The following is a 24,112-nucleotide window of genomic DNA, read 5'->3' as shown; positions in this document are numbered from 1 at the left end:
TCAGTTTGATATGCTTCTGAGATTATTCAGATTTCATTGACAACAGTTGATTCAACTGCAGTTGACATCATTCTGATCTGCATATAACCTGGTTCAAACAGGTATAGCTTATCTACGTATAATGGTAAACTATCTGTGATACTATGTGTGATACATTATGTGGAACTGTTTCATCCTTTTCAGACTATAGAGCATGATTCTTAAAATTAAATCAGAAATTGTTGAAACAAACTTATGTTAAATATGCCTCATTAATTCTGTATGAATTACTAGCACACTTTCATTAAAATACTGCTGATGGCAGCAAAATATAGGTTGCATTTTATGCTTTGATACACACTGTAGAAGAAAGCAGAACAACATGATGCTTTGAAGCACCAAAGTTGTAACAGCTCTGGTGCCAGCTCCATGTGACCTTGAACAAGTCATTTCATCTTAACTCACTTTCAAGTCAATGTATTCTATGGGCTATGCAGGCATATATTTCACAATGTCTGTAAATTCTCCGCTCTGTTAGTAGAAGTCAACTGCATATTAAACTGATGATGCCATCATATTTTATCACACTGCGGTCAATTGACATTGACACTTCAAAATAAATATCAGTGATGTTCTCTTCCAAAAACATACAAAAAACAGTGATGCTTTCATTTTTTTTAACACAGGCTTCAAGAGGATTATCACAGTTATCAGAGTTTAGAAGAGGTTCTGCTGCAAGCCCTGTAGTCATGTAGATATTTTTGGTCATTGCATTCCTTTGCCAAGAACACTGTTAGCCTATTGAAAATACATTTTTTATCAGCATGTGAAATTTGCTAAGTGAAATTACTAGGCTTATTCAATACCACTGTTCAAAATACTATAACCCAAACAATCAGAAATGAGCTTTCACTGATGTTACTTTAAACAAAAGAAAAGCGGTTGCTGCAAATAGTAATTGTTCTTTGGGAGTGTTATGGAATAAGACTGTAAACATTATTGTGCTGATGTTACAGTATAAGAAATGATTTAATAATGGGTACTGAGATAATAAAAAAAAAACAGAAAGAGAAAGTTCATGCTCCAGTAATGAAAAGTGGTGACTCAGAACTCTAAATTGAGGAACAATACCAAGGGCAAAACTTTGCATGTGTTGGACCCCCTACATAAAAAGTGACGGGCAGAAATCTCTGAAAACAGATTTCTAAATTATTTGATGATGCAGCTATTATGGAACCCTCAAGGACATTCTGTAGATACGGGTTCCTAAAGTTCCAAATATCCCCTGTAATGAGGAGCACAGACAATAGCAAAATACTATGAAATTCTAGTTATATAACTGTGGGTTCTTAAGGCAACCAGATCCTACCATAAGGAGGGAAAAAGGGACAGCTATCACGGCCACTTGTCTGGAAGTCCCACAGTAGCCACATAGGCTTTTGTAACCATTTCACCCTACTGTTCCAGTGCAATAAAGGATAACTCAACTCTTGTGGGAAATAATAGCAAATACAAACTAATATCTGCTTGCTCTCTGTAAAGACCTCCTTCCTGACCAGGCCATTTTTTGCTACATGGCACTGCGCTACTCTAACTGATGACTGCACAGTCATGCAACACTGTGCCCAAATGAAATTCATATCTTTTTCTCACACAAATAGAGCTTTCTTTTGGTGGTATTTGATCACCGCTGGGTTTTTCATTTTTTATTATATAAATGAAAAACGACCAAAAATTTTGAAAACAAATATTTTTTACTTTAAAACATATCCAAAATAAATAAATAAATATCAAATGTCTTCATAAATTTAGGCCAAAATGTATTTTGCTACATATTTTTGGTAAAAAAAATCCCAAAAAGCGTACATTATTTAATTTGCGTGAACGTTATAGCGTCTAAATACTATGGTATATACACTGTAATTTTTATTTATTTATTTAATACTAGTAGTGGCGGTGATCAGCAACTAAAGACTGTGATAGTACTGAGGGCAATCTAACAAACTGACATTATATGGAAACTGGCTAACTGCCACTGACATCTCCAGTGACGCTAATACAGTGATCAGTGCTAATAATATACACTGACACTGTAATAATGACACTGGTTGGTAAGGGGTTAACATCTAGGGGCAATCAAAGAGTTAACTGTGTGCCTAACAGTGCTTGGTGTGTACTGTGTGCTGACTTTAGTGCCGGCTTTTAATACCTGCTTTGCAGGGAAACAAAAACCGACACATCCCTGCTGGCAGGACTATCTGTTGTTTACATTCACAGAGCTCTGTCCTGTCATCCGCTTCACCAGTCAGTGTGTCCTGGACCTGCTAATCAGCTTGTGCTGTAACTAATCACAGCACAGCTGGGGTGGCGGGTGCGCACGCACCCACTACCTGGAAGAGATGGATCACGTATTGGATACATGATCCAGCTCAGAGAGGCTGCCTTGCTGCAGTAATTCTACGTGAGCCATATTGTAATTGAATGCTTTCGTTTGTTGTTTTTGAATCTTTTCGTTCTGCAGCGCTGTTATTTTCTGTAAAATTCAATGCGATATGGTAACCTGGAGGTGTTCTATACATTGATGGTGTACCAGGGGCAGACTGACAACTCATGGGGCCCCCGGGCAATAGGGGATCATGGGGCCCCTGTGTCCTTGCCAAAACTCAAAAAAGCCTATGAAAAAGGGTACCAGGGGCATCTCATGGGGCCCCCTACTGACCCTGGGCCCTGGGGCAGTGCCCGAGTTTCCAAACAGTCAGTCCGCCCCTGTGGTGTACAGAACTTCTTTAGAAAAGTCATTTCTTGCTTGTGTGATTGGCTCACTGATTATATTAGAAGTCTGCACTAAAATATGTCAGATTTTGGCATCCTTTGCAACAAAAAAATTATATTTGGTGAGATACATCTAAAAGCTTAATCACTTCTAAAGGGATGCAGACCCTGCAACTTTGCTTAATAAAACACTGTAAGTACACCAGCTGATTAATAATGAAAAGTGACTTATTCAAATTCAGTCTGCACACAACAAACAGCTACATTTCTTCAGAGCAGTAACATGTAGGAATATGTAACATTTGTTATAGTCCTTGCAATGTACACTGAGCACCCCAAGGGAATTGTTTTTATGCCAACAAAAGTTATTCTTTAAGTAGTTATGTAAGTGTCCACGTAATCACATTTTTTATCAGCTCATGTATTATTTTCTTGCAATATATCATTAAAATGTGTTACAAATCATTTAGGGAACAATTCACAAATCAGTATCTTACCGCATCCAAGTATGCAGTAAGATACTGCACATCATTTTTCAAAAAAAATGTTGGCATTCACTAAAACACACTAATAAAATATAATTTGTCATGCAATATTTTAGTAGTGAAAACGTGTGGTAATGTAACAAGTCATCAGCTGTCAGAGAGAGAGAGAAAGAGAGAAAACGCATTGCTTATATATCTTAAAAATGTATTACTGTTTTAAAGAAAAGCTGAACTTTGGATGATATTACACACAATATGCATTTTCAAGAAATGCAATATTTATTTCACTTTGCTCATAAAAATACTCTGCTTTCTGAAATGTGCTGTCCATCTGACAGTAATACATTGTGACACAGGAGAAACATACATGGGATTGGATAGATGGTGTACGTGAGTTATTGTTATGTATGATGAGACAACAACAGATTTCATTTCCAGTGAGATTAACCTGGGCTCTGCTTTGGTTATTATCATTGAGTGTCTGACTGCAGCCAAGCAAAAATAGAAAGCCTAAATTTCTATATCTCCGTTACCATGGAAGTATCCATCACTTGATGCAAACATTGATTATGCTAGTCTATCTAAAGCAAATTGATAAATTTGTATATGAAACTACAGCATAGCTGGACCAGTCTTTTCTATGTAAATTGATTTCATTCATAACACAGTTTGAATTATATCAAGATAAAGCACATGACAGGTTATTAATATTGTGGCATCAACACTGAAATGTGTAATCTTATATATGACAGGTATTGTTTAAGTAGCACTAACTCCTCAGAAGTCACCAAGTGGGTCTCCCTATAGTTCTGCACAGCCAGGCAACTCACATCTTCTTCCTCCACACTTACACACTGGAGACAGTAACCAGTCATTAGGCTTGTTTTTGTAGTTTTATTAAGGGATATTGAACTTGGATGGAGTTGAGGGATGCATAGGATGCCCAAAGGAACTGTAAACTGTGAGGACAATCTCCTAAACAACTATGTACAAGTCTATGGACAAAAAAGAAAAATTTGCCTCTTCTCTGAAAGCATTCCGGTGCTCTTGTGTACCCCCTCAGACCCCAGGTGAAACTTCCTTTTTGCCCAGCTGCACTGAGGGTATTCCCTGGGCAAGGGGATCCAGAAGCTGTCAAAGTCAAACAGTCCCAGCTGAGGAGCTAGTTGGGTTCTCTAACTGACTGCCCTCTCCCAATATCCAGCCCAGGGGGTGTAAGGTTACTCACACTGGCCTTCCTGATCATGTTATGGGTTGGTGGCTGCCTTCAGGCCTTCTGCTGAGCTGGCTCCTTCCCTGCTTCTCAGGCTGTCCCTCTTGGTAGATGGTGGTAAAGTAAAGGTCTCCCTTCCAAGCATCTGTCTATAGGTAGACCCCTTCCCTAGGCCTCTTCTCAAGCTCCACACTCCATCCTCTCATTCCATCTTCCACCCGACACTGACTACTTCCTGATCAGGCTTTCTCATACTTAAGGGCTGCCCTGACCCCATGCCAAGCCTCCTGCTTGAGTATGCAAACCTGCCCTGCCCCTCCTCGCCCCCAACCACTGCCATCTAGAAACTTATCAAGCTTCTATAGCAAGGGGGAGGTATCACAGAACTGACCTGCAGAGCCCTCAGCCATGAGTAACCTGGCTAACTCATCTCAGGCTGACACACAGCCTCTATCCAAAAAAAAACCTAACTTCCCCTAGCTAACTAGATGGGCACTGTACTTACGCAGTAGAGTTTTTAATTAATCTTCTATACAATGTACTGCTTTTTAGTTGTTTTCCAGTTGATGTAGTTGATGCTCATTACCTTTCAAGGGGACACAACACATGGAAGCAACACATATGCATTGCTTAGTTAGTCAGTACTAGGAGCATTGATAGTGTGAAAACTCATCCACAGCCAGATATCAGTTTAGTTTAGTAGAAGTAATGAGAAGCACAATCTAATATACTGTATATATATATATATATATATACAGTCATGGCCGAAATTGTTGGCACCCTTGATATTTTTCCTGAAAATCAAGTATTTCACACAAAAAAGGTATTGCATTAACACATGTTTTGCTATACACATGTTTATTCCCTTTGTATGTATTGGAACAAATATAAAACAGAGGCAGAAAAGCAAATATGACATAATGTCACACAAAACCCCAAAAATGGGCTGGACAAAAGTATTGGCACCCTTAACTTAATATTTGGTTGCACACCCTTTGGAAAACATAACTGAAATCAGTCGCTTCCTATAACCATCAATAAGCTTCTGACACCTCTCACCCGGAATTTTGGACCACTCTTCCTTTGCAAACAGCTCCAGGTCTCTCTTATTGGAAGGACACCTTTTCCCAACAGCAATTTTAAGATCTCTCCACAGGTGTTCAATGGGATTTAGATCTGGGCTCATTGCTGGCCACTTCAGAACTCTCCAGCGCTTCTTTGCCATCCATTTCTGAGTGCTTTTTGACGTATGTTTGGGGTCATTGTCCTGCTGGAAGACCCAGGATCTTGGACGCAAACCCAGCTTTCTGACACTGGGCCCTACAGTGCGACCCAAAATCCTTTGGTAATCCTCAGATTTCATGATGCCTTGCACACAGTCAAGGCACCCAGTGCCAGAGGCAGCAAAACAACCCCAAAACATCATTGAACCTCCACCATATTTTACCGTAGGTACTGTGTTTTGTTCTTTGTAGGCCTCATTCCGTTTTCGGTAAACAGTAGAATGATGTGCTTTACCGAAAAGCTCTATCTTGGTCTCATCTGTCCACAAGACGTTTTCCCAGAAGGCTTTTGGCTTACTCAAGTACATTTTGGCAAACTGTAGTCTTGCTTTTTTATGTCTCTGTGTCAGCAGTGGGGTCCTCCTGGGTCTCCTGCCATAGCGTTTCATTTCATTTAAATGTCGACGGATAGTTCGCGCTGACACTGATGCTCCCTGAGCCTGCAGGACAGCTTGAATGTCTTTGGAACATGTTTGGGGCTGCTTATCCACCATCCGGACTATTCTGCGTTGCAATCTTTCATCAATTTTCCTCATCCGTCCACGACCAGGGAGATTAGCTACAGTGCCATGGGTTGCAAACTTCTTGATAATGTTGCGCACTGTGGACAAAGGCAAATCTAGTTCTCTGGAGATGGACTTGTAACCTTGAGATTGTTGATATTTTGCCACAATTTTGGTTCTCAGGTCCTCAGACAGTTCTCGTCTCCTCTTTCTGTTGTCCATGCTTAGTGTGGCACAGACAGACACACAATGCAAAGGTTAAGTGAACGTCTCTCCTTTTTATCTGCTTTCAGGTGTGATTTCTATATTGCCCACACCTGTTACTTGCCCCAGGTGAGTTTACAGGAGCATCACATGCTTGTAACATTCTTATTTATCCGCAGTTGTGAAAGGGTGCCAATACTTTTGTCCAGCCCATTTTTGGAGGTTTGTGTGACATTATGTCGAATTTGCTTTCTTTCCTCCCTTTTTTTGTTTTGTCCCAATACACACAAAGGGAATAAACATGTGTATAGCAAAACATGTGTTAATGCAATACGTTTCGTGAGAAATACATGATTTCCTGGAGAAATATCAAGGGTGCCAACAATTTCGGCCATGACTGTATATATATATATATATATATATATATATATATATACACACGCATGTGTTTGTGTGTATATTTAGCACTGAGCAGTCATGCACGCTGTACTATTTGATCACCACTGGGCTTTTTATTTTTTGCGTTATGAATGAAAAGAGACAGACATTTTTGAAAAAAAACAATATTTTTTTTATTTTCTGCTATAAAATATATGCAATAAAAATTTTTAAAAAATCTTTTCATTAATTTTGGCCAAAATGTATTCTGCTGCATGTGTTTGATAAACAAAAATCCCAATAAGTGTATATTGATTGGTTTGAGTTAAAGTTATAGTGCTTACAAACTATGGGTTATATACTGGAATTGTTTTTTTTATAATGGAACTGTGATAGTCCAGCAGACAATATGACATTAACTGATGCTGGGGGGGGGGGGGGGGCTGACTAACTGCTGCTGACATCACCAGTGACATTAATACAGTTATCAGTGATAATAGTACACTGTTGCCTTACTAATGACACTAGCTGGGAAGGGGTTAACATCTAGGCACTCAAGGGGTTAAATATGTGCCTAACTATGTGTAATGTGTGTAAAGTGTGCTGTTTTTACAAATGTATTCTTAAGTTTCTCATCTCTGCTTTGCAGGGATGAGAAATAGAGAGATTGTTCTCTCTGTACAGAACTCTGTGTTGATTGTTAACAGAGAGCTCTGGGCTATGATTGTACACAGCAGATCAGCAGGTCCCAGCCAAACATTATTGGTTCCCGCTGTGAACAATCACAGCAGGTGCTGCTGGGGGCACACATGTGCATGCCGTAAACCCAAAAGTTGACAGCAACATACAGGTACGCAGCTTTGCCTACAGCTGCTGCCCATCCGTAGTACATTCTGGGCAGGCAGGAAGTGGTCAATAAGTATATAGCCTAGTACCTAAACCCATTTTTTCTGTTTCAGACAGAGTAGAAATGAGTTAAAATCTCTGGGAAATATTTATTTCTGTCTGTTAACGCAAAGGGGAGATTCCCCTTTCTCCTCTTTCCCTGTGATGCCCATATGAAAAAAATGGGGTTGCAGTCATCACTGGAACAGGAAGCCACATACAGTAATCAAAACATTGTGAGAGGCTTTCACTTAATTAAAAATGTGTTTTGGTTGCTGCCTATGTCCCTGTTAGGGAGCTTTCCAGCCACTTCCTGTCAGGACAGGAGGTGGCTGGAAAGCTCCCTAACAAGGATGCAAATGGCAATAAAAAACCTGACAAAGGTTCTAATCCATTCCCATACAAATGCAAAATTAAATAAAAATAATGCACTTATGCTGCACCCTCGTTCAAGTATTTGTTCTGCAAGTCTACTCTGAAAAATATGAAAAATATGTGCATTTTAGTTCAGCACAAAGTATGAGCTGCCACAAACACATTTTATCATTAATAAGTTTTTGAACATTTTTAGTTCAAATTAGAGAGGATACTAGATGCATACGCATACAGTATGTGTTTAGTGTCTGATGAAGTGTTAACATGCACTTACTGGTTCTGTGGGATAAAGGATACTTTGCTCACCATACAGGTGAACAAAAGCTCACTGGAAGGGCACGATAGCTGTCAGGCCAGCAGATATTTACAATTGTGGGCTCTTTTCAGCTTAGTTACAATAAATACTTGCATAGTTGCCTGTTTTCCAAATAACTGTCCAGAAGTGGTGATGAGCTTCAGGTTTGGGTTGAGCATGAGTTTGAACCAAACTCAACATTTTGACAACAAACTGGACATATTTGGTCAGTTTACCTACCTGAATCCCAGCATGCTGAGATGTAAACAAAGTAGCAGAGGGTCACTGGCAATGTCCTTAAGCAAATATAGCCATAGCCATCTTAGGTCAATGACATTAGCCAAGATTGACATTCCAGCTGCACCAGGGATTCTGTTATTTAGAAGCAGTAGTGCAGCATGGCAACATCTTTGTGCAGCAGATCATTATGGTTGTGGAGGTTGGGGATTTTTTTTTACCCATCTCAATACCAGCATGGTACACTTCCTTCCTTGCCATGTTATTTTTAATTTTTCAGTGCTGAGGCAGTTTGACTGCCAATTACTAGGTCATGCAGTAGTGTTTCCCTTATTTTATAGTAATATGTACCAAATAAATGCTCTTTCTTCATAAACTTAGACCAAAATATATTCTATGGGGAAAGGGGGTGTCATTCACACACATGTACAAGCAGGATGTACACATGGAAAGGGGTGTTAAATTCAGACATGTACAGGCAGGAGGGGGTGTATATAGATTGTATATGGAGTGTCATATTCACGCATGCACCCACAAGTAAGGGGTTGCTCAGACATTAGTAGTTCAAGTTGTGAGCTTGCACCTTACACATTCCATTGGCCAGAAATGAATTAATTAGTAAAAACAATTTTGGTAATTAGTAATAACATTTTTATTTCACTAATGCAGCATCCTGCCTCTCCCCATCTCTCTTGCAGAGCGATATGCTCCAGTGATAGGCAGTTGTGAGAAGAAGGGGAAGCCTGTTCTTTAGTTGATATTACACTGTGTACATTTGTGATTGCTGTGAGGATGATGACAAGGTATAGAGCCCCTTTCATTGACAGCATAATCACAGACAGTGCGCACATGCACTGTAACACAATTATGTTTTAAAGCATACAGTTAAAACAGAAGTCCCCCAATTGGCTGTTTTGTTATAAAGGTGTGGTTTAGGACTTTGCCAAAGTGTATATGTGTGCGAGTGTGTATTTTCTTTTAACTCTTTGTGGGTATGGGTAAGGAGTACTAACGTATCCCTGTATGCATTACTCGGGATGGCAGATACCTGGGGGCTCCCATATTATAAATGGGGCTACCAGATTCTTTTTAATCCCCTTCATAAATCTCCCATTCACTTGAGGACCAGATGAAGGGAAGAGAACCTTGTCCCCTTACTATGGGGGTGCAAGGTGCCCCTGTGTTGAAAATCATGTGGCCTGGTAAATTACAGGAATGGAGGCAGCATGCTCTGTGCTCTCCCTTTCCATGCCACCTGGGCTAAATATCTAAACTATAACCAAAAAAAAAACAATGTGGGGTTCCCCCTACAATTGGAACCAAATCATTATCTAGGCATGCAACCTGGGTGGACCGGAAGGGGTGGTAAGCGGTCTTGTGGATCCCCCTTCCTATATTATACCAGGCCACAAGCCTAGTCTGGTGCCAGGCTTTAACATTGGGGAGGTACCTTGCAAGGAGAGGTGGCCAAGTCTCCTTCCCGTGTAAGGCAAATTGTACCCACATCCAGCCCCCAAGAAGATTTGGTGGTTTGTGAGGGAAGGACATATAGGAATCTGGAAGCCCCCTTTAGAATAAGGGCACCCCTATATATCCTCCACTTCCCCTGGGAATGAGTACAAGGGTACATTAGTAGCCCATATCTATTCCTACAAATAGTTAAATGTAAATAAACACACATCAAAACAAAGTAATTTAACCACTTGAGTACCAGCCTATAATATCCCTTTATTACAGGCCATTATTCAGTTTTCAGTGTTGTAAAATTTGACTAACAATTACTGGCTTATGTCACATTTAGATATTTTGTGACCAAAAAAAGTAGAAAGAATGAAAAATCATGGAAAAATTTTTTCCCTTTCTTTCTACTATAAAAAAAATTTCAAATCAAAATGGCAGGACAATACCACAAATCTCTTTTTGGAAATGAGGCACCCTAAGGTGTTCTTTTTTTAAACTTATTTTACAAATGAAGAAACATGCTTATATTGAGGGGGCTAAAACATGAAGCATGTCAATGGTGAACTAGATACATAATGTATCATACACAGAGGGAGGAGGAGGTTAAGGGGTAATGTAAAAATCAGTGAGAGAATGGAAATGAAGGGTTTAATCTGCAGATGTGCATGACAAGGTAGATGAAGAGGTTAATATATAGGTCACATATAGACACAGGCTAGAGACCATACAGGATCATGCATGCACAGATGAGGAGGGGGTTAAATGGTTAAAATAAAACAGTCAGTAAAATTAAACTATAAATGTTCACGCTATCAAAGTCTGTGAATGGTAAATAAAAGTGAACAGAGTTCTCCCAGTAACTCCAAAACAAAACACCCAAGTGTTCAGAATGTATCTGTGCACCCAAAACCAGAAGAGACACACATCGGCTGCTTACCATAACCCTATGACCATTACATGCAGTAAATGGGCATAAAGTGCTTGAGGGGTTAAACCTTCAACTGGCATATAGGTCTTCTGCACAAACTTAGTACAGGACAGGCAGCAGCAACATCACTTATAGGAGAACATTTTGGGTATACTGGACAACCACTAATTTTCCATGTATATTCTCCGTATAACAGGCACTCTTCAAATTGCCTTTTCCACAATTTTATCATCCTTGTAGTGATAAACTCACATGCTGCCTGTAGTTTTGTAGTGTCATGGCTGATCAATTTATCTATGTCTTTGTATTCATTCACCTAGCATACTGTTCTGATCTGGTTTTCAGAGCATGTTTTCTCTTTGTGTGCTCTGTCGCAAAAACTTTTATGCATTCTTTCACTACATCTTTCTCAACCACAGTTCTGTGGGACCCTAGGGTTCCTCCAGAGGTGGCCTGGAGTTGCTTGAGCAATTAGCAGTGGTAGACTAATCTTCTGTGTGATGGTGCCTGCATAGTTACAGCACCAACTTCACTGAGCTGAGACAACGGTATGGGATCAGTAGAGCCTTTACTCTCATCTCTCAGCAAGTTGTCCTTGATAAAATCAGTGTTCTTAGTTGTCTTCAAGGGGGTCCTTCTACCACTAACCACCAATCTAAGGGGACTCTTATCCTTCTGATAACCAAAGTGGGGGAGTTCTTTTACCACAGTAGGTGGGCATTTCTTCACAACTACCAACAGGTGCACTAAAATTTTTACTCTGTTTTTCTTTTTCTAATCATTATTAGTCATTGCAGGAGCATGTATGATAATGGTCCTTCTTGGTTATCAGAGTACTGCACATTCTTTATTCTTACAATTTACTGATCAGATTAACACACTGGGAATAGGAGATATCATTTTATCAGGGGTTCCCTGAAATCTGAAAATTATTTCAAGGGTTCCTCCATAGTAAAATGACTGAAAAAGGCTGATTTAAAGTGTGCGAGGTGTGACAATGTAATTCCCAGAATGCCCCCCCCGGTGTAGAATTATGATGGTGAGTCACACAGCTATTCGCACTTGAGCGTGTTCTGACATGTTATAACTTGACTCAGTCTTTATGGCGTAGTAGAAGATATAATAACTCAGTGCATTGTGCTGTTGGTGGAAAATGAGTGACAGGAATGTGGAGCAGTGGATTAACATCAACTTTTGCATGAAAATTGGCAAAAGTGCAAGTGAAACTAAAGCTCTGTTACAATAGGCTTATGGTGAACATTCCATGAAGAAATCAAGTGTTTTTGAACAGCATAGGAGGTTTAGGGAGCTTATAAGAGAACACCATTTGGGTTATACTGGGCAACCATTAATTTTCCATGTATGTATATTCTCCGTATAACAGGCACTCTTCAAATTGCCTCTTCCACAATGTATCATCCTTGTAGCGATTAGCTCACATGCTCCCTGTAATTTTGACACGAGGGGCAGCCAAAAACACAAAAGAATGATGCAAATGTGGACAAAGGTTATGGGAATCTGTTCAGAGGAAAAGACCGGAACTCTGGCCTGACAAATGGATTCTCCACCACAACAATGCTCCTACACATAAGTGTTCATGAGTTCCTGGTCTAGAAATTCATTCCAAAACATGACCAACCACCTTATTCCCCTGACTTAGCACCCAGCGACTTTTGGCTGTTTCCAAAATTAAAAAAATGCCACAAAAGGACACAGATTTAATGACATTTTGGACATCCAGCATGCTGTGACCTGCTCTGCATTTCAGAAAACTAATTCCAGGAAGGTTTCCAGCAGTGACACAGTCGTGTAGAAAAGTGCATTGCTTCACAAGGGAGCGACTTTGAAGGTGAAAACAGCCTCTAGTGTATAGGTAAGAAAATGTTTTTGTTTTCTTTTACAGTCCATTCCGGGAATTAATTTGTTACACCTTGTAATTAGCAATCACCAAAAAGTGATATGTTGTATGAAGGATTGCTTGCAAGCTCCAATGTATAAATAACTCTCCTGTACAAGACTGAAGATTACAGTGCTTATATGGTTTGCTGAAAATATTAGAATTACAACCTTTTAGTATTTTAGTGTACACAATAATTCTAACTTAGTTTGTATGCATCATACATAATAACTTAGTAATCTGGGGGAACATCTGGGGGTAACACATATGTACATGCATTTTGGGAAATATGCCATTCATTTTTATTTCAAATGCGCCCCAACTGCATGTTAATGCAATAGCAATGCAACTCATTCTTCAGCACCTAACAATGCATACATGTGAATAGAAATGAGTTGTGGTTTATTGCATTGGCACAAAATAAGTCAGGTATTAATGCTTGTGGGCTCTAAAATTAAATAATGTTATTTCCTATGCCTTGGCTGAGATGCATTGACAGTGAAATAATTGTGTTTGTAGGAAGTGAAAAGGGTGGGGATTGGTTCATTTAAAGCACACAGTACAGAGCATACATTTTATAGGGTATACACAACACGTAGCACATTTAATACAGGGAAGGCACAGCACAAAGAATACACAGACCACTCAACACACAGGGCACATGGTACATGCAACAGACACAGCAAGAACAGCCTACACATCATTCACAATGCAGAACACATAAAGCAGAAATAACTCTATTGGCACATTGTACAGAGCACACTCATAATACATAGCACAGAACACTAACATCATACATAGTACAGAATATACACAGCATACACAACAATATTACAGAATGTATACAGCACAATACACAAACATGCATATACAGCAAAAATCATACACAAAACAAAGTGCACAAAGGCTGGTTACACAGTATAGAGTATATATATCTCACAGATTACACAGGATATACAGCACAGACATCATACACAGTTTAGAGTACACAGAGTAAAAACAACCCAGAATCTACACAGCATATATTGCACAGACAATGTCCAACATAGAGCATACATGCCACCAACCATAGATAATTTACAATATAAAACATACATAGCACAGAACACACAAAAGACACATGATCAACAACACCGGGAGTACAAAGTGTACATAGAACAGAGTATGCACAACATGCATAGTGCAAACAATACAGAACACAGAGCATACACAATGCACAACATACAGTGTACACAGCACAGAGCACACTTAACACAGTGGGGATTATTTATTAAAGATGGAGAGTGCAAAATCAGGCTAATTTCTACATAGAAACCAATCAGTTTCTAATCTCAGCTTGTTCAGCTAAGCTTTGGCAATAAAATCTGGAAGATGATTGGTTTCTATGCAGTAGTGAGCCTAATTTTGCACTCCCCAGCTTTAGTAAATAAACCTCAGTGCACACTGCACAGAAATTACAGGGAATACCACTACCTGTTTTGCAAGTAAACAAGACGAATATATGTTAATGGTCCCAAAGGGGTATATGTATATTAAGGACATTTTCTGATAACATTGCAGTGTAATTCCTCTCATATATGGAAAATTATTTATGGACCTGGTGACATGTAGCTCTCAGGAATTAAACCTGCTGTTAGCACTGGTTATCTAATGTATTGACAACAAGGAGAGAGCTAAAAGAAGATGGCATGGTGTCATACACAGATACGTAAAAAAGTGCTATGTCTATGTGGCATCAAGAATATGGTGTGAATCCGTGTAAACATTGTTGTCTAAACTTGCAAGGTGAAATAATTCTTTGAGCATGTGCAAGCATCATTCATGTTTCAAAGCCCATTTGGGGCTTAAGCACACAGCACACCAATGATGGCTGTATGATTCAACTGCATGTGTACAAACATAATCCACATGACTAATGAAACCTAATAACAAATCATACTATTCAGAATAAGCCATTCAAAATATTGTCATATTTTGTTAGAGGTATTTAAAGCAGCAATGCTTATCTTTGGTTCTCAAAGTGTACTAAGAATGTGTGCTCTTCACATTATCAGTTAGAAGTACATCTGCACCAGTAATCTCAACGTCAGAACTGTCATCCACACTACACCGTTAAAGTAAATGGGATTTTAATGACCTGTGTTTGATGTGCATTTCATCCACCTGAATAGGAGCTTAGGGTGCAAAATAAAGGATCACAGTTGACCACCACTGTTGTAAATACTGTATGTAATGCAAACACTGTATGTGTAGGTATGTAAGTCTCATATATGCTCCCAAGACCACCATTAATATAACAGTTAAAGAATATGTAAACCCAACATTACACATCCTCAATACAGTATATGTCTGCTGCACCATGTACTTGTATGAAAAAGTATCATGTTCTCTTTGTACTGCTTCCTATGTTTGAAATCCCTGGTGTCCCTGAGAGTCATGTTGCTTTCCTTTTTAAAAACTGGCCATACTAGGCATGAGAGCACAGCATAATACGTTCTTCAGTTCTCTAGCTGTACTGGGAACTTAGCCTGCTGAGTTAAAGTAAATGGGATTTTAATGACCTGTGTTTGATGTGCATTTCAAATGCATGTCAAATGCAAGAAAACATCACCCACCTGAATAGGTGTTTAGGGTGCAAAACATCTAGCTGTACTGGGAACTCAGCCTGCTCCCCCCAATTATCATACTTGTCCTGATACCCCCTCCCCCTTCCCACACAGCCATTCACTGTGAAGTTTAGTGTCCTGCTGTTTTTCCTCCTCCTGCTCTTGTGAAGCTGAGAGCAGAGGGCATGTGAACTTATATTGTGAACTTATATAAAAGGGGAAAAAAGTATTTATAATTTTTTTATATCTATGCACAAGTGTTTTAGATTTCATTTTTATTTTAAAATTGAATGGGTTATTTTACTAGCTGAGGGTCTATGACTCTAAATGAGTCAGGTTAGCATTATATAGTGGTAGGGATGAAGGTCACCTGACATCATTATCTATTATTATCAGTAGAACATGTGGTTAGCAGAGTATATAGTGGATAGGGCAAATGTAAACAGGGGAGGAGGAAAAGTGTCTGTGTTATTCATAGCAACCAACTGGATACCAGGCTTCTTTCTGAGATCTGATTGGTTTGCATGAGTTAAACAGGCACTATACTTTCATCTTTTGTGTAACAGATTGTAACTTAAAGATGTTCAAGCAGTATTAACCGCACAATAAAAAGACACAGTATGATGCAGTTTACCAATTCATAGATGTGGTGGCTGCATTAATTCCTTTCTTTGGGCTTTTTGTAAAATCTTTATCTCAAAAGAAACAGATCTGTCATTGTAACTGCTGAAAAGTGTCAGCTGCAGTTCAGTTTTAATTTGTTAGTCAAGTCCATCTAAATCTAATAGTACATCTATCACTACCCTCCCCAGAATAAAAATGCTGCTGTCCAAAGGTGTTTCTGTTGTTCCCTCATCCATAGTGAAGGCACCCTAAGACAGGATATGTGTTCCTGGCTTGATTATCAGGTGAAAATAAAGGAAAACATAGCTTAAAAATAGAAAACAAATGCAGCCACCGCATTTAAGAGTTGGTAAGCTAAAATATATTACATTCTTGGTTTTGGGTTTAATACCACTTTATGTTTCTATTAAAGAGGTAGTGATCAAAATATAGTTATAAACATTAGTTTGGAGAAATTTAACATATGCATAAACATTTTCTAAAAGTGAAATACCTTGACTTTGATCATAATTTGCTCTGTGTTACTAAGTACTGCTGAATGTCTGTTGTGTATAGTATGATAGTCAGTTTGCGTTCATTGATGTGAATGTTATCTACAGTAGTATTTCCTACCTGTCCTAGTCTTAGTATTGCTTCTATAGTTGATTTAATTGTTTTTGGAGAGCACTGCCTTTATTTTACTTGATGTTACATATCAAGCACACCTGAAAGCAGGGCTGCTGTTAGAAACCATGGGGTCCCATACGGCCTACATGAAAGGGCCCCCCACCAAAAAACCAAAAACAAAACAGTTATAAATAAACACAGTAAGTGATTGGTACTGATCACTCATTGTGTTCATTCAGAAAAGGAAGGGGCTGGTAAATGTGACATATTTATCAGACCTTTCCCCCACCCTCCATCCTGATTGATCCTATCGTGTGCTTGCAGTTGCCAGTGGGAAGGAGAAGAGGAAAGGTGGCAGTACTGTGTGGGTAGGGAGCACACACGGGGGGCCTAGGCAGTAGGGGAAATATATGGTACACAGGGAGGGTAATGAATGCAGTAGGAGGGGCAATTACTGGAACCAATCCCTTGTCACTCTCTATCTGCTTTAGCTGAAAGTCAGTGGGGGGGGAGAGAGAAGCCAGCTTTCAGCTGCAGCAGAGACAGCCATACAGGGAGTCTGTTCAAGTAATTTCTCCCCCAGCCACACCAATCACCGTCTCTGCCCACATCTAATTCACACATCTGCTTGGGCCCCCTGCTGGCCTGGGCCCCGTACACAAAGAATGGTGCTACTCCCTTATCCACAGCCTTGCCTGTAAGTACCATCATTTTTGTAAACACTCCTCAAGCCTAACCTGCAGGCACTTAGCTGTGTTTGCACATAACTACAGATTCCATCTTCAGTGCCCCAGGATCCTCAAATACTGGATAATTCTGACATGGAAATATGAAGACTCCCTAGTAATGTAAAAAGCTGGACCACCACTTGCACCTTCTTATTGGTTCAACTCTATGAGAGAAGGTCTTCCTGGCCAATAAAAAGGCACAGAAAGTGGCAGTTGTGGGTCTATATTTGTAACTTAGAGACCTACAAATCAATGCTACCTAAGGCACTGGAAGATACATCTAAACGTAGGCGTCTGCATTTTACTCCTTGGCACCATATAGTACCGACCAATGTAATTTTGGAAGCAGTAACACATTTTTTTTTTTTTATAAATTGCTGGATTCATCCTAAAAGGGGCCTCCACTCTATATATTAGTGATGGAACAGCACAGGTGTGAAAGTATAAAATAGAGAACCAAAAACACACTAGTGTATGCACTAGTCCACACAAATGTCAATTGGCTGATATGCAATCTGTCAAGTGAAAGAAATAAATAGGTGGTTCATAGGTACACATAGACCACTACTGCTCTTTAAAATTCCCCCAGGGTGGATGGAACACAACAAAGATCTAAAATAAGGTATACATACCTTAACAGGTTCACTCTCATTACAAATCCTCTGGCAACCTATTTCCATTGCTGCAGATGCAAATACCCTTCAGGATTATGTGTCATGTACATTGACTTCGATTAGGAATTTTCCACACTATAGATAGGTAGCATCAGTAGCAAAGAAAGCAGATTGCTGGATGAATTTAGCAACCTGATAGATGAAACTGCCATTAACTGCCCCACCCCTTCAAACAAAAATGAAAAAAATAGGAACAGTCTTGTCAAGATTCTTTTGTACCCATGTTACTAAATACAAAAATAAGTCAAAACATAATTTTTGTATGATATGTTCATTTAAATCTGTATGCATAGGCGTTGAAGTGAAACATCCCCAAATGAATTACAACTTTACTGCAATTATCTCCTAGAAACCCTATATTGTTTTGCATCAATGATTCATTAGATCAATTTTTCAATTATCTAATGGACAGTAATAGACCTTGCTAAAGTATGCTTCCATAATTACCTTTTTAGTAAAAACGTGTACTAGAAGTAAAGATTGGAGCAACACAATGGGGTTGATTTACTAAAACTGGAGAGTGCAGAATCTGGTGCAGCTGTGCATGGTAGCCAATCAACTTCTAACTTCAGCTTCAGTTAACCATTTGCCCTCCAGAGGATTTACTCCCCCCTTTCTGATCAGGCCATTTTTTGTTATACAGCGCTGCGTTACTTTAAGTGACAATTGCGCGGTCATGCAATGCTGCACCCAAATAAAATTTATGACCTTTTTCCCCATGAATAGAGCTTTCTTTCAGTGATATTTGATTGCCTTCACGCTTTTTATTATTTGCGCTATAAACAAAAAATGACCAAAAATTTTGAAAAAAATATATTTTTGGCTTTTTGCTATAAACATATCCAGCAAAAAAAATTATAAAAATCAGATTTTGTCATAAATTTAGGCCAAAATGTATTTTGCTACATGTCTTTGCTAAAAAAAAATGCCAATACATGTAAATTAATTGGATTACGTGAAAGTTATAGCATCTACAAATGGCGGTATAAATACTACAATGTATTTATTTTTTTTTATACTAGTAATGGCGGTGATCAGCGACTTATAGTGAGACTGCAGCGGGCATTCTGACACTGGGGGACAGGGGCGGACTGACCATTTGGAAACTCGGGCACTGCCTGAGGGCCCAGGGTCAGTAGGGGGCCCCATGAGATGCCCCTGGTACCTTTTTCATAGGCTTTTTTGAGTTTGGGCAAGGACACAGGGCCCCATGATCCCCTATTGCCCGGGGGCTCCATGAGTTGTCAGTCCGCCCCTGCTGGGGGAACTGACTAACTGCCACTGACATCCCCAGTGACACTAAAACAGTGATCAGTGCTAATAATAAGCACTGATACTGTACTAATGACACTGGGCATGAAGGGGTTAACATCTGGGGTGATCAAAGGGTTAACTGTGTGCTGTGTGTGTTTTACATTATGTGCTGTGTGTGATTTACTAGGGAGACAAGTTGCTGTGTATTGCGCTGCTGTGCAGAGCAATACAAAGCAGCCTGTTCATGCTGACAGGGGAGAGATCTGTGCTGTTTACAAACAGATCTCTCCCCTTTCACTGTTCCTCGGTGATCGCTGGGTACCAGTGGAGAATCTCCGGCAGGGGTCTGTTGATCGACAGCTGTAGCTGCCAATGATGGCGCAGGTAGGACAGCGAGTGCCCCCCCTACCCAGCAATGCAAAATCAGGTATATATAAATGATTTTGCGCAGCCCTGCTGCCCTGTAGCAGTAGTTCTGCTATAGGACAGTGGGGAAGCAGAGTGTTACTAAACCCACAACAATAAAATCAGTCTGTATATGCAATAAAACATTCTTGTTATACTCACTGTGGAACTTAAGGGGTTAATCATCTTCATTGTTTAAAAACGCTGTTTGATCATGACTTCTCTGATCCTCCCCTTCTCCTACTGTCCTCAATTCATCTTCTGATAGAACAAAGCCTTGGGGGCAAGCTGCACATGATCATCTTGGTGTGTACTGCTTGAAAGTTTTTTCTTTTTGTTGGGAGGGTGCTTGTGATTAGCACAGGGGCAATCAGCACTCTCCAGACAGAGGGTCAGGGATTATGCAATCTCATAGGGCAGTGAGAGGAGAATGAAAACTCCTCCTACAAGCTTTAACCAGTGCTCAGCTGGACACTGATAGAAGTCATACGACTTCTCTAACTGCTGATGACAAAAGGTATTTAGCAGTTTATCTTTACTAAAATAATTGCATTTCCATGTTCTGTGTATTGTGGGAAACCTGATATAGTGAATACAAGGTCCTGGGTTTAGTAACACTTTAAGCTTTTACAATAAAAACTGGAAGCTGATTGGTTTCTATGCAGAGCTGCATCAGATTTTGCACACTCCAATTTTAGTAAATCAACTAAGATCTCTTTCTGTACAATTTCCTTCACATTTACCTTCAACTATTTAGTGCAAGGACCTGCCTAATTGCATACAATTGAAAGTGTTTTTTAGGTTTGCTCTCATATTATATGCTTTTTGGTAAATCTAAAAAAAACATTGTAAAAGAAAATTGTATAATGTATGGCCAGCCTTATTCTGACTGCACAACAGATGAAGCAAGAACTTCACCAAGAAGTGGTACTCACCTGGTGTGAACATGAAAACTCATAAGAACACCAGAAAGAAGTAGACTTTTGATCAGAGCAGTAGCAGACTTGATTGTGTAGTCCATTTCTACTCGGTACACAAGTGAACTCTTGTTTGGATTTACTTGACTCCCACTCTGCATGGAAGAAAAGGACCATCTATTACGTTTCAAGAATATCAGGATGTACAGTTATCCGATCCTCGATAGCACTACTGCTACAACCTTATGAAAATGATGAAATGATTAGAAGAAGATGGATACCGAACATTATTTTTGGTAAGTCTCAAATAGATTTTCTTTCAAAAAGGATCGGTTATTAAATGGTTCCGGCAATTATTACATCGACGAAAGTGTCATTGTTTGAACCTAAAGATGAGGCTAGAGGCAATCTTGTATCACTTCCACAATGCAGTGTAACAGCCAGCTGATCAATACGTTCAACACTGGCTGTGCTATCATGGAATCGGACCGAAGTGATCTAACCTGCAGGTCTATGGACCATGAGGCTTCATGTCGGAGCAATTAGCGGCATCCTGGAGCGGAGCAGGGAGCTGTCCAGCGTGCTTGGTGCTGAAGCCTCCCTCAATGACTGGTGTGGTGCATCATTGTTTGACAAGGGGCAAATGATTGCCATGGCAAGACTGCATCCTGTCCCACAGTCAGCACACAGGCACAACTCCTCTACCAATGCTCACACACAAATGATTAGAGCAGCACAGCTATCATTTCAATGAATGGGAATGCAGCTTGTCTCACTCACACAAAGGTCAGCTGCAGTATGTATGCTTTAATCTTCCATTACTCTGATCCCCCCAGTTTTTAGACAGGACCCCCTTGCTGCGATCACTGTACTGTTGCATGGACATCTATAATGGAAAACAGATCTTACAGGCAATTCTTTTTCTTTTCATTTACTGCTGATTTTTTTTTTTCTTTATCCCTGACTTGTCCCTCAGCAGGTGTTAGGTAGTTATTGCAGACATCACATGTAAAAGCCTCATGTACTTCCTAAAAGCAGTCAAGCCATTCATCCTTAGCAACCACACAGCAGAGAGAATGAGCTGCCAGCTATTGCTTACCGAGTGTGCCTTTGTATCAGGGCCTCAGGTAGGATCTGATGCTCTTCATGTCATGTCACCTTGCTCAGACTCTTTTTGTTTTTTGGATTTTGTTTTTGGATGTGGTCCCTCAGTAGAAGTGTGCACGGTGCTAGGGATGCTGGCTTGCTGCTGGTGGCCTCTCCAGTTCTGCTTAGAGCTCAGCTCCTCCCTCCGGGATGAATAGATTCCCAGTCCCTCTATCAATGAACAAGTGTTCTTCTCCTCGCACTCCTCTACATCTCCTCTCTACTTTTCTTTCCTGTGGCCGTGGATAACTCTCCCTGTAGCTGCTGGGCTTGCTCTTAAGTGCTGGATCAGAGGAAAGGCAGCCCTGTCTATCCAAGCTGGTAATGAGCTCCCTTGAGAAATCCACAAGTTGAGAGAATGAGGCAGCTTGGACAATTTGGCTGCCACGTTCCGACAAGTAGGAGTCAGCCACGTCACCCAACTGGGGTATGGAGCAGAACCCTGGGGGTCTCCATTGCAAGTAAATAACTCATTCCCCATCCACAAACCTATATGCTGTGCCTGCTACATCACCACCAGGGTTATTGATCTACTTCATGCTTTATGCTCTGGGAGGGGGTTGGAAAGGGAGGAGAGAGAGAGAGAGAGAGAGAGAGAGAGAGAGAGAGAGAGAGAGAGAGAGAGAGAGAGAGAGAGAGAGAGAGAGAGAGAGAGAGAGAGAGAGAGAGAGAGAGAGAGAGAGAGAGAGAGAGAGAGAGAGAGAGAGGGGGGGGGGAGAGAGGGAGAGAGAGGGGGGGGAGATCTTTATTATTTATATCTACCTATCTATATATATCTTTATTTATATATATATATCTTTACTAGACAGATAGATAGATTACAGATATATTTATTTATATATATATATATTTATATTATATATATGTGTATATATTTATTTTTTATATATATATTTATATATATTTAAATATATATGTATAATATATATATATATATATATATATATAATAGATAGATAGATTACAGATATATTTATTTATATATATATTTATATTATATATATATGTGTATATATTTATTTTATATATATGTGTATATATTTATATATATATATATATATATATATATATATATATATATATATATATATATTTATTTATTGTTTGGTAGCAGCAATCAATACATCACTCATCCTTTGCAGCTTGCTTGCATCATACATGTCATCTATCTGACCTAGCTGTCAAATTTAGCATTTTCTTGACAGGTTCTTAACACTTTGATCTCTTTGTTACATAGCTAGCCCAGCTTTATATTTAGTGAACACATTTTTCTGGCTATGCCTAGGTGCATTTCCATTGCAAAGCTCACAAAATCATTTGTAGGATTCCCCCAACACCATTATCTTAATGAGTTCCAGCTCATGTAACCCTTTCAGTGCTGTCATGTGTTCTTTAAACACTATGGGGTAGATTTGCTAAAATTGGTAGCCAATCAGCTTCTAACATCAGCTTGTTCAGTTAAGCTTTGCCAAAGAAACCTAGAAGAGGATTGGTTTCTATGCAGAATTGCACCAGATTTAACAGTTTTTGGAAATCAGCCCTCTCTATGGCCTATGCTTAAACTGAAGCCTACTGAGGCTGATTGAGGAGTTGAGACCAATTGAGTGAATTTTTGTTTCAGTGACCCAAAGATGTAAAAAGCAAATTCCCGTTTACTTTTCCCATCTGCACATGATTGGATAATTGAAGTGAATGTTTACACAATTTATTGTGTGAGCATTCTCAAATCCTTTAGCAAATTTACCCAAATGTGTTGTGTATGAAAGTATTAATAATCAATCTGTACATGCCAGATATGGCTAAACATAATTAAGAGTTTAGCAAGGTATGGCTATAGTTCATTGCTTTTTTTTACATGTGGAATGGAATGATCCTAAACAAAGCCCTTGATCCTTATAATCAATGCCATCACTTTATTCATGTTGTAAAGCACTGCACAAACTGTTGGCACTATACATCCTGTATAATAATAATAATAATAATAATAATAATTCTGTAAACTAAAGTGCCAAGTTCAGTGACCTATAGCAACCAGTCAGACTTCATCTGTCATAAATATAATTATTACAAAGTAAAATCAAGTAGGGTGCTAAAGTATTTTTCCTTTTATTTTTTCTTATTGAATAGTTCTGAATCTCTGTAAATAGCCATAGATACCAAGACATCTGTAGCTCCAACATAATGAAAATGATATTCCATTATTTTTAGATGAATATAAATGCATTAAAATATGACTGAATGAAATATAACATATATA

At 39.3% G+C, this 24,112-nt stretch overlaps 1 protein-coding gene across 1 annotated transcript in view; it reads right to left on the bottom strand.

The window, feature by feature from the left end:
• The window catches only part of GABRA5 (gamma-aminobutyric acid type A receptor subunit alpha5), a 282,141-nt gene extending 259,760 nt beyond the window's left edge, over positions 1-22,381 (bottom strand). Inside the window, exons 1-2 of the mRNA XM_089693487.1 lie at positions 21,809-22,381; positions 20,728-20,864 (exon numbers count right to left, since the gene is read on the bottom strand). Of these exons, the coding sequence (XP_089549613.1) occupies positions 20,728-20,813 (86 nt within the window). The 5' untranslated portion in view covers positions 20,814-20,864; positions 21,809-22,381. The remainder of the gene's footprint in view (positions 1-20,727; positions 20,865-21,808) is intronic.
• Positions 22,382-24,112: the final 1,731 nt, after the last annotated feature.

Source organism: Staurois parvus, unplaced genomic scaffold (genome assembly GCF_062004578.1).
Source record: "Staurois parvus isolate SC_StPar_1 unplaced genomic scaffold, SC_StPar_1.0 ptg000634l, whole genome shotgun sequence".
Classification (NCBI taxonomy): Eukaryota; Metazoa; Chordata; class Amphibia; order Anura; family Ranidae; genus Staurois; species Staurois parvus.
This window is presented reverse-complemented; position numbering and strand designations above follow the sequence as displayed.